Consider the following 11,251-nt stretch of genomic DNA (forward strand, 5'->3'; position numbering starts at 1 on the left):
AGTGCAGTAGAAGTGAGAGATACCGAAGTGCTGAGTGCCTGCTTAGTTGTCTGATCTAATGAAGCTTGGCTGTTTATCATGGGGGGGGGGGGAAAGGTAATTTAGGTAGGAATGTCATGGCTCTAGTGTGAATAATTGGAGTATCCGTTGCCTTCATTTGGTCCTAAAAAGCAGGTTTTGAACAGTCGTGCTCACTGCAGGGCCCCACGGGGGTCTGCATGTTGTGTCTAGGAAGTCTGCAAAATGGAGGACAGCAGCTACCTGCTAGTAATGGGCTTTAAATTCACAGTAGTGGTGGTTTATTTAAGTATTGGAAATCTTTAATGGGTCCACAAATACAAAATAAAAAATAATAAAATTACCAATCCAGAGCAAAGCAGCACACGCTGCTCCGCTTTCAGACATGCTTTGCTGTGTACAGGGTTGTATCCATCCAGTTAAAATGCTCATCTTTTGTAGTGCTGCAAATTTGGTTTCCTGAGATCAGTGGATTATTCCATTTGTACACGTGGCAGAAGAGCCATGCATGAAATCTATCATGTGGTCCCTTTTGGTCTACAATTGTTTTCCTCTCCCATGAATACAGTGTTGGAGATTCCCTGAATTCAGAATGTATTTCTTACTAGCTTTGTCTTCTGGATTTTTTCTGGAGTGGGACATAGCACAAGGATTTAGCCTAGATTTCGCTGGGGTCAAAAGTAATTCTTATTTTAGAAAAGGAAGAATTAAAAGGTGTGTTCTTGCTACTTGCAGTATAATCCTATGTTGTGAACCCTGTTATGCAACAAAATCCAGTGGGATTTGAGCACTTCTTCCTAGACTGTAAGCAATTTATCCGTATCACTAAATGTAGTTCTGAAGGCATCTGTCCATACTGCACAGCCACATAACAGCTGGTTTGTGCAGAAAACTCTGTTTACGTTGAAAAACATGCTTAAGTATTTGGATGTATGTTCCTTTTATATATACATATATATATATATATATATATATACACATATATATGTTCTGAAATAGCAATTATGGTTTACGCTAACAGTGGGTAATTGTCTTAGACATAGTATCTTCAAAAATATTTTTCTCTTTTTCCGCTCCATCTTCTCATTCTCTTCCCCTCTAGGCCTCCCAGTGGACCATTCTCAGCTCTCCTCACTTGTGCTGAAGAGTCCCCTGGGCTTGAACACAGTGTTTCAGGTGAATTTGAATGCAGCTGGCCAGGGTTCATCTCCTCTTCTGAGTCCGGTCCTCAGTGACGCTGGCGGTGCCAGGATAGAAGAGGATGACGAAATGAAACGTAAGGTGAGATAATGACGCTCCAGAGAATTTACTTAATGAGTGAAATGATCATTTCAGGTGAGGAGTTATGCTTTCGGGTCACTGAATGTTGATTGCATTTTTTTTTTTTTGAAAATGAATGTGTTTGGTTATTAATGTTAAAAACTTCAGTGCTGAAGATTTAATCAAGCCTCATTGTTAGGGCAGGAATCTCCCCCTGCCTTGTTGGTATTGGTGGATTCTGTTTTGGTTGCTGGGATGACCTTCTGGTGTTTTAGCAGGAGCTCACTGCAGAGGGCTCCAGAGCAGCAGGAAGCTCTTCTCACAACCTGTCTTTTCTACCTTGGAATGGAAATGAGATGCTGCTTGCCAAGATGAGCTATTTTTGGGAAACAGTTGATGCATATTTAGTATAAAACAGTGTACTTGGTACATTTTGGGCTGTAACTGTGTTATGGTAGAATGTAAAAAGGGTTCATCCTTGTGCTGAAACTATTTGAAAGGACACTTGAGAAGAAGTGAAATGTTCAAGATAATTCTCAACACAGTACAGAATCACACAGTATTACAATATCTGTTCACACACATCACAATATCTGTTGATCGTTTTGTATTCTTTCAGCGCTATCCAACTGACAAGGCATACTTCATAGCGAAAGAGATTCTTGCTACAGAACGGACATATTTAAAGGACCTGGAAGTTATTACAGTGGTAAGTGGTTTTAGCTCTCTTTAATGCTTTTTTCTTAAGATTTGTAATAATTAATTTGGAAGAATTTGGAATTTCTTCCAGATAGCAGAAGAAGGTCTTCCAATAAAACGTGATCCTTGAGCCATGTAGCTCTTACCTTCCTTGTTATATAGGCCCTTGTGTGGGAGAGCAGATATCGTCTTTAGACTTCTTTGTCATTAGCTCGAATAGCTACATCTTATAATTTCTGTGGTTTAGGCAAAATCTCTCTTAGAAAATTCTGAACACGGGGTACATCAGGATAGCCTAAAAATGTTGTGTATTCAGCTTCACTGATTGCTGTTGCTGTCAGCTCTGCTTATAATCTAGCTGTCATCACCTTGGGATTCCTTGTGAAACTTAATATTTTGAGAGTAGATGACAATTTCAAAGAGTATTAAGGATCCATGGAGTTTTGAGAGGTTTAGTCCTTAATTATTATTATTATTATTATTTTTATTTTTTTTACCCCTCCTCATTTTAAGGAGGCGAGAAAGACCAGAGTAGCTGACTGAGTTGGATGACAGCTTTGTTTCCAACTCTTTAAGAGCTATTTCTCTACTTATTCCAGACTTGAACATGATGTGGCTGCTGTGTTTCTACAAATGATTGCTTTAATTTCATCAAAGAGAAGTTTGTGCTCTTTGTACCATACATCGTCAGTTGTGTTTTGTGAGAATTCAGTGAGCATCATCTCACTGAGGTTCCTCCTACAGACTTCCCAGAACTTTCCTAAAAGGCTTGGGAACATACGGTACCTCAGAGGATTTCTGTCATGTTCCCATCCCTGACAGAAAGCTGGGAACTAAAAGTGATTTAAAATAAAGGGCCATATGTGACACACAGCTTGAGCTGCTAAATAACTTGTACATGGCTACAAGTTTTATGAAAGAGCTGTGGTTCTGCCTTGAAGTAAAAGCAGACCTAAAACATCATCTGTGGCAGTTACTCTGTAATTCGCTGTGCCTCAGAGTCATTACCAACCATTTCATCGTTGCATTAAGAAACATGCTTATGCCTGGAAACAACAACAAGCCTCATATTTGTAATGTTTGGCAAGGAAAGGAATAACATCTTTTCATCTTTCTCAGATCTTCCCTGAATGTTTCTTCTTCCTTTCTGCTGTTTCCTTGTTCATACACTTTCTCCTTCCCCCATCCCTGCAGAAGCAGAAATGTTTATGCTGGTGATAAACTCCTTAAACAGAGTACGTTTCTTAAACAGAGAAAAAAAATGTAATTTATGATTCTTCCTGCAGTGGTTTCGCAGTGCAGTCATCAAGGAGAATGCTATGCCAGAAGGCCTGATGACATTACTCTTCTCTAACATAGACCCAATTTATGAGTTTCATCGAGGGTTTCTGAAAGAAATTGAGCAAAGGTTATCGCTCTGGTAAGCATTAATAGTGCAGTGCATGGTCAACAGTCAGAGAGAACCTTTTATGTCCTCACATCAAAAATGTACTTTGTCTGTATTTTGATTGGTATTTCTACTTAGACTCAGTGAAAATATTTTAATCCATTATAATTAAAAAATAATAAGTAAAATTTCCAAGCACTGTCTTGTCGGTGCTATCCTGTATTCATATGAGTTGTGTGCCAGACCAAGGTTTTTGTAATATAACTTCTTGTTATTTCTCTAGCCTTAGAAAAGAGAAGGAACACAAAGTCAAAAAGATAATATGTGAGCTTTTTCAATGTCTTCCAGTTAATGAATCTCTGGTGAAAATCTGGAAAATACTTTTTATAATTAGAGTTCAATCTTGCCGCACAATTTACTTTAAAGACCATCCTTTAATCTATGTATTACCTTCTCCTGGCCTGAGACGTAATATATAAAGAATCTAATTTCCATTCAAAATTTGTTTTTGTTACTACATGTTGCTTCCACATTTACTGTACCAAATTTTCAAACCAAGCAGTGAAATGGAAATGCTAAGAAATGCAGGGAAAGGAAATGCAGCTACAAATGGGTAGAGGAAGGATTAATGTTAGTACTGCTTCCCTTAATTTTACAAAAGTAGTTCTTAAATACGCAGATACCTGGGAAGCCTTTCTTAAAGATTCTGTCTTGAAGTAAAGGGTGGATTGGAGGGAGGAAATGGAAATGTCTTCCTCTCTCATGGGCTGCATCTTCTTAATTCATCTTTTTGCGTACATTTCAGGGAAGGAAAAACCAATGCTCACATGAAAGGAGATTATCAACGCATTGGAGATGTCATGCTCAGGAATATGCGTACTCTAAAGGTAGCTAAGGATTTAAATAATGGAATCTCAGCATTGTTGATTCATTTTTGTCCTGTTGTCAAGGATGATACTTCAAGGTTTAGGATTTTAACTTAACTTGAAATGACTTGCAAACAATTAACGATGCTAAATAAAAATAAAACATAATATTTACAACAAGGATTTATACAACTGCTGCTTATTTGACCACCTAATTTTACCTTGAGGAAAGGCTATATGTTTTTTTGGCTACTCAGTGTAAGACAAGGAAAGATTGTTAAATTAGCTTCACTAGGAGGACCTAGAGGACCTTTGTGGGACAGTCACATTTGTGTTGCAGTAGAGGAACGATTATTCCTCAGCTCACTTCTGCCTGTCCTAACTTGAAAGAAGTCAGTAATCAACAATAATTGTCTTGGAATGGAAAAGCATTAACTAGTGATAGTACCGGCAGTTTTCATAAAAGGCAAACATCAGCCCAGCTGACATACATAGCAAACAGTTGACAATCAAGCAAATATTAATTTTAATACTGCTTTTTTAACAAAGTGGTTAAAACATATAATGTAGTCAATGCTGGTTTTTGTCAGTATTTATGACAGTGTATGCAGTCTTGGATTACGAAGTCATGGTCTGAGACAAAAGTAAAGAGGGGAAAAGTTGTTTCTTATTTACTGTGAAGTCTGGAGAAGACTGTTTTCCTTTAATCTGAGTAATTTTTTATGATTCAACAGGAGTTTACAAGTTACTTGCAGAAGCATGATGAGGTCCTGACAGAACTGGAGAAAGCAACTAAACGCCTAAAGAAGCTGGAAATGGTTTATAAGGAGTTTGAGCTGCAGAAAGTTTGCTATCTGCCACTCAACACTTTTCTGCTCAAACCAATCCAGAGACTAATGCACTACAAGCTGATCTTGGGGAGACTTTGCAAGCACTACACAGCGGAGCATCGGGACTTTGCAGACTGCCGGAGTGAGTGAGCACTCAGCTGTATATGTGCTAGGCACAATCCCATTCCCCTGTACATACCAAATTTTGCAGGTACCCTGCAGAAGACAGTAAGCATTACTTCTATCTGCACACTCAATGTAAACTATCCTTTTCTCCATTCAGGATCTCTTATTCTCATATGTGACTATGAGAAATATACAGAAGTTTTGATTTAGGTTGTTGAAAACGCAACTCCTAAGTGAATTCTCTAATTTAAATATCTGAGAAAAAAGTAGAATACATCAAGCAGAAAACTGTCAGAAGGCAGCTTAGTTCAAAACATGTTCAGGCTATGTTTAAAAATTAATTTTGTTCTTCTTTAAAATTTTTGAGTAGGAGGCTTTGCCAGTCTCCTGCTGTGCTCTGGTGCAGGGCTCTGAAGTTTTCTGCAACAGATAGAAAATTACCTTAACTGTTAGTTTGGAAAATGCAAAAGAGAACTTTCAAAGAAACTGTTTCACTTGCAGATTTCATTTTATTTTTTATAAAGTAATCTTTGGCAGAAATAGTTATTCTTAATTTTGGAATTGACTTTTGGCTATATGGCAATTACTTTTTAGTTGTGCTAAGTCTCATATACCAAATAATCTCCAGAAGCATAGGAAGCACTTCGCAGTTGCTAATTAATCTCTGTTTTGTCCCTATGTAGCTATGAAATGTTACTTAAGAATAAATCTGGCTATTGATTTCAGATTCATTTTTCCAGTGTTAAAATTTGTGGCCTGAGTTTGTCTCCTCTATTCTGATCCATTTGGTGCCATTTTCCCTACAGATGCACTGAAGGAAGTCACAGAGATGACCTCTCAGCTACAGCACAGTCTTATCCGCTTGGAGAATTTCCAGAAACTGACAGAGCTACAGCACGACTTGATTGGTATAGATAATCTCACGGCACCTGGGAGGGTAAGTAACTTCACTTAGTTTCCTTTGTTGTTTTTACTGCCAAGGAATCCATTTCCACAATGTATTTACTGTAACCACCTCTATACCAGAATGCCTGTGAAGGCTTCGTATAATAATTGTCTTCATAGCAGGTCACATTTAGCCCTTGGTGATACCATAGGGAAATAGATAAAAATGCTTCTGCTTACTCTGGCGACAGTTTCATGTTTCCGATATGGCAGAAACTGGGTGTGCTGGGATGTGGCACTCTGTGTTTGGCTGGGAAGCAGTGTGTCATGTACTCGATACAAGTCCACTGCCAACTCTGCTTATGTGTGTCTGATGCAGTCTCTCTTTGCGGACTGAGACCACATGGCAACAGCAGTGGTGAGAGGAGCATCACTGGACAAAGCCGCATTGGTGACTGTTTTTGTGGGAGCTTGGTTAGTTCCTGCTTGGTTTTTATGTTTGTTTGTTTTTGCTAGATATACTGAGCATAAGCACAGGAGCATCGCTTATGCTTCTGGGATGTGATGGCAATCACTGCAATGGGATGTAAGTGTAATAGGTGAACTGCTGAAATCCAACAGGAACTCTGCTCGATTTCCTTCTCTTGCTTCACTGATTTAAATGCTGGCTGCAGCAAGGAGCTGATTCATGTTACCAAACAGAAGGAATGATGTTTGGCGTTTAACAAATCTGTTCGGGATCATTGCTGGCTACCAATCAACATCTGTACACTCCGGGATGAAAACAAAGAACCATAAAAATTCTGTGTTTGGGAAAGATAAAGCTTTGCCTTACTTTTACTTTTCTTCTGCAGGAATTTATCCGCGAAGGTTGCCTGTACAAGCTCACAAAGAAGGGTTTACAGCAGCGGATGTTCTTTCTGGTGGGTACTACTTTTGCTTTACTGCAGACTGCTCAAGGTCTTCAAGATAAAGCTGTTGTGGAAAGTGTGTTCTTGTGTGTTTATGATGAAAATAAGTAATCATAGCTAAAATTTTATTCTGAAGGTTTTTTTATAGAGGGTGACTGTGATTGTGCTCTCTGTGCTCTCTAAATAAACAATAGTATTGTTTTAAGGAAAGCAGGCCAAAGTGGTGATGAAATGGTGGTTTTCCCTGTGTCTATAATGTTTAAACAACAGATTTCTAAAATGTCAAAAATACTTGTTACAACCTGCTGTTTGCAGAATATTGATTGTATTCTTCCTCTGTTTTTCAGTTCTCAGATATGTTACTGTACACAAGCAAAGGGGTTACAGGGACAAATCAATTCAAAATTCATGGACATCTTCCTCTGCATGGGATGTTGGTAAGTAGTGTGAAATTGCAAAGTCATTTTCTTATGCACTGGGATGCTTTAAGTCAGGTTGAGGCATTGCTTCAGGGATGTGAGGGCTGAAACAGAAAACACCTTTCAGGCTAGTGGGAGCAGCTGTGGTACTGCTGGTCGTGAGCTGGACCTTCATGTGCCTCAGCCTATGTGCTAAACAAAGATTCATATACATGGATAAATTTATTCCTTCTATCTCATTAGCAAAGTAGCTGGAGCACGTTTGACCATTAATTTTCATGCCGCACCGAGAAGCTTATCTGGGAATATGGATTTTTTTTCTCTTTTTTGCTGTGTACATACTTAGGCAAAAAATCGATCCTCTTGTGTCCCTGCCCCCCATATTCTAATGGGATTGTTCTTTTTGTGTTTGATATGCAGCTGATAGTGCTTGACCCACCGGTAAGTAGTAAGCTGAATCCTGCTCAGAATCCTCCTTTCTTCACCCTGTTGAATGTCGTGCTGTGCAGCTAGAGATATGGCAGTAGAAACACACCATAAAGATTTTTATAGAGAGCAAAACCAGACTTAAAGTAGGTGATAGTCATAAAAGAGCAGCTGTTTTTGCATTTCCTGCAACTGAGTTTTAGTCATACTGTGACTCAAATTCCTAGCCAGCCAAAGGGAAGAATTTTTAGTCTTTACCGATCACTGAACAGTGATGAGAAAAGCCTTTTCTTTTTCTGCAGGTGGAGGAGAGTGAGAATGAATGGGCTGTCCCACACTGCTTCACAATCTATTCAGCACAAAAAACCATAGTAGTGGCAGCAAGGTAACATTTATTTTCCTCAACTGCATGTAGGTTTGAGAGATACCTTCTCCAAAGAGTTATTGTTTGATGATTCGGTGTAGAGATGGGAATGTTTCTTGTGTCCTTTGGAAAACATAACTTCAGAACAAATTCATGACACCTCACAATTCCTTTATCAATACTGTGCTTTAGGAAGGAGTAGTTTATCTAAAAGAACGGTGTATTATTAAACACAGCAGCAGCAATAATGGTGCTATTGCGTTGTTTTCTAGTTAGCTGAGTTGCCAGTGGCATCCTCTAAACAACTGCTGTAAAGCAGAAGGCAAACTGAAATGTGAGCATACAAATATTTTAGAATACCAAAAAGAATTAAAATCCAGAACATGCAAATTGATGCAAGGAGGAGAGGGAGCTGGGAGATGAGAAGAAAAGTAAAGGCTTGCTTGGAGAGAGAGAGCTGATCTCTTGTCAGTGTCACTTATGCAGCAAGCTTGGTGTGAGGAATTACTGCATCAGGCAGGTGCAGCTACAACAGCTCAAGAAAAGCCTGAGGTGGGGAGGATGAGAGCAGCACCACTGGGACCCAGCAGTCTCTGTGGGAAGCAGTTTCTGCATCAGCTGGTGCTAGTTCCCAAGTGTGGGAATGCTCAGAAATGACAGGATTTGGTTGGCAGCACTCAGGATTCTCATCATGTAAGGGAGAGAATATGCCAAACTGCCTTTGCACCAAAACTGTCTCTGCAGTAACTCACACTGGTGTGTTTTGAATGGTAAAAAAAAAAAAAGATGGGCAAGGAGGACCGGTAGCACATTTAGAGGTGCAATGTGTAGAATTAGGCTTTGCTTATGTGCAATGGTTTTGTTAATGCTCACAATGGAATACATAAGATAACACACTAGACTTAAATTCAGCTGTCAATCAGGCAAGTTGCTCTGCTTGACCACAAGTAAATCCATCTGAAGATAGCGTAATTCATCTTGGTATGCTGATGTATGAGTTTTATTGATGTTTTTGCTAACCTGACCAATTCATGCTGTAAAGGACAAGGTATGCAAAATATTTGACGAAGACTGTACTGCCTTTTTAGTTTAGCACTTTGTGTTTGGCATCCAAACACCATACATACTTGTATTTCAGCGATATTCTTCAATATTGTACTTTTTTTGCCTTTTTATCTGAAAGGTACTTTAAGATATCTACTACACCTGTTCTCTCAGGATCAGCTTTAGAAGGCTTTGTCTCCTAAAAGGAGTTGGGTATGCTAAAGTACAGAATTGGAGCACTAAAAGTCAAATTCATAGGCTTCTCTGCTGGGTAATAACCTTGTCTTGAACAATAGCTATTATTGAAATTATTCTGGCAGGTCTGCATGGGGATATTATATGGCCCTTTGGCTGCCTATTCATTCTCTTTCTTGTGAAGCCCAAGTTTTAAAATGGTTATTTTAATCTTGTTTCAAGGCTTGAAGGTAGTGGTGAACGCTATGTGAAGTCAGCTTCCTGTCTGAAAAGTTGGTGTTTTGGAGGAATTTTGTGATTTTATTTTAATGGAAAGGGAGTGCTCATTGGACAGTGACTTTTGCCTTTGTTTAGAAATCTTGCACTTCGCCATGGCTCCAGGCTGAGGTGGTCACCATTCACACTGTTTGTCTTGCAGCACCCGCTTGGAGATGGGAAAGTGGATGGAAGACCTGAACATGGCAATTGAAATGGCCAAGAAATCTACTGAGAAATCTGATATGCTTCTGGACAACTCCGTATGCAATCGCTCCAACAGTAAGTGATGTTTCTTGCCTTCTTGAAACGTGTCAGACATTGAGTCCTTCTCATTTTTCCTATTGTAAATTTGATGACATAAATGGAATATTTTATTGTTCATATGGTATTGGAGAGCTCTTGTACTCTTGTTATGTCTTAGTAAATATGACAAGTAAATACGCTTGTCTTCCTTGACTGATGTTGCTGGTAGCTCTAATTGCAGCAGAGATGCTCCAGCTGCAGAATTGTTAATTTTATAAGGTCCTTATTCATCTCTTCTATAGATACTTTCTCCATTTAACCAGGTTGTGTTTTCTTGTCCTTAAATTCAGTGCTGTCTTTGGAGTTCAACAACTTGTTTTATAGCCCAGCATTATTTGTGCATATCTCTGGTGTCATGGATGTGGTGAAATTTGTAGTATCCCTTCCTAGAGCACTTTCTGTTCCTCACTAAGGATCAGCTGAAGGTGAAGTGTGGGTTTTTTGTTCGTTGCTTTTTTATCTTTCCTCCCTTGCCCTAGAACATTGAATCAACTGCCCCAAGCAGAGCTGAGCAATGAAAGCCAAAATTATCTGCTCAGAGTGACTTTTAGGAGTTGTGTAACATTCAGGTTGATGCGTTTTAAAAATGGGCCATTGCAAGAGGAAAGACAGTTGTTTTTTTTACAGGAATCCCTGTTCCTCTTGCTCTTTGTATTGCACAGTTTTCTTAAACCGCTGCTGAATTCTCCTCCCCCAGGATCCTCTGATGAGGTCTCTCTAGAACAGGAGTCCGAAGATGACATACACTCTTCTCGTAGCTCCTTGGACAGGCAGAGCCACCACCGTGCCAACACAACCATGCACGTGTGCTGGTACCGCAACACCAGCGTCTCCATGACTGACCACAGTGTGGCTGTTGAGGTACCCCGCAGGGCACAGCTCTCACGTCTTCCTCTGTCCGTCTTGGCTCGCTCAGCCTCTGCTCATCCTCCACTACATGCTCCATTTTGCCATTGAAGCACTTCTGCTGTCTGCGGGAGAGCATGGGCGATGGGAAGGCCGCTGCATGTCTGCTCACCTTCGTGCATGTCTGCGTGTCCGCCAAGCACGTGCACCGCGCTGTCCCTGCAGCAGGCCTTTGTTTCAGAAAATGTGCTGAAGGAGGGAAATTTCATAGGAAACCACAATATCCGAGGCCTGAATGATTCATTTGGGTTTAATGAGCCTTGCAGGGGGAGTTTAGACCGGTATTGGGTTAGGCTGAACAGAGCTTTATTATGTGTTTGCTGCGCTGCTGTTCTGCTGGGTCTGACCCTTGGC

General features: G+C 39.9%; 1 protein-coding gene across 6 annotated transcripts in view; it reads left to right on the top strand.

Annotated features, from left to right (window-relative positions):
• FARP2 (FERM, ARH/RhoGEF and pleckstrin domain protein 2) overlaps nucleotides 1-11,251 on the top strand; it is a 74,847-nt gene that overhangs the window by 56,098 nt on the left and 7,498 nt on the right. For 3 of the 6 annotated variants that reach the window (XR_014695995.1, XR_014695996.1, XM_084529743.1), the window contains exons 14-24: nucleotides 1,121-1,299; nucleotides 1,898-1,987; nucleotides 3,264-3,397; nucleotides 4,170-4,251; nucleotides 4,965-5,202; nucleotides 5,993-6,123; nucleotides 6,926-6,994; nucleotides 7,330-7,419; nucleotides 8,130-8,212; nucleotides 9,849-9,967; nucleotides 10,689-10,852. Coding sequence is in view for 4 of the 6 variants with exons in the window: in XM_084529743.1 (XP_084385869.1) it covers nucleotides 1,121-1,299; nucleotides 1,898-1,987; nucleotides 3,264-3,397; nucleotides 4,170-4,251; nucleotides 4,965-5,202; nucleotides 5,993-6,123; nucleotides 6,926-6,994; nucleotides 7,330-7,419; nucleotides 8,130-8,212; nucleotides 9,849-9,967; nucleotides 10,689-10,852 (1,379 nt within the window). In the remaining 2 variants the exon portion in view is untranslated. The remainder of the gene's footprint in view (nucleotides 1-1,120; nucleotides 1,300-1,897; nucleotides 1,988-3,263; nucleotides 3,398-4,169; nucleotides 4,252-4,964; nucleotides 5,203-5,992; nucleotides 6,124-6,925; nucleotides 6,995-7,329; nucleotides 7,420-8,129; nucleotides 8,213-9,848; nucleotides 9,968-10,688; nucleotides 10,853-11,251) is intronic. The other 3 variants (XM_084529744.1, XM_084529745.1, XM_084529746.1) reach the window with 1 other exon arrangement.

This window comes from Aythya ferina (assembly GCF_964211825.1).
Source record: "Aythya ferina genome assembly, chromosome: 9".
In the NCBI taxonomy this organism is placed as follows: Eukaryota; Metazoa; Chordata; class Aves; order Anseriformes; family Anatidae; genus Aythya; species Aythya ferina.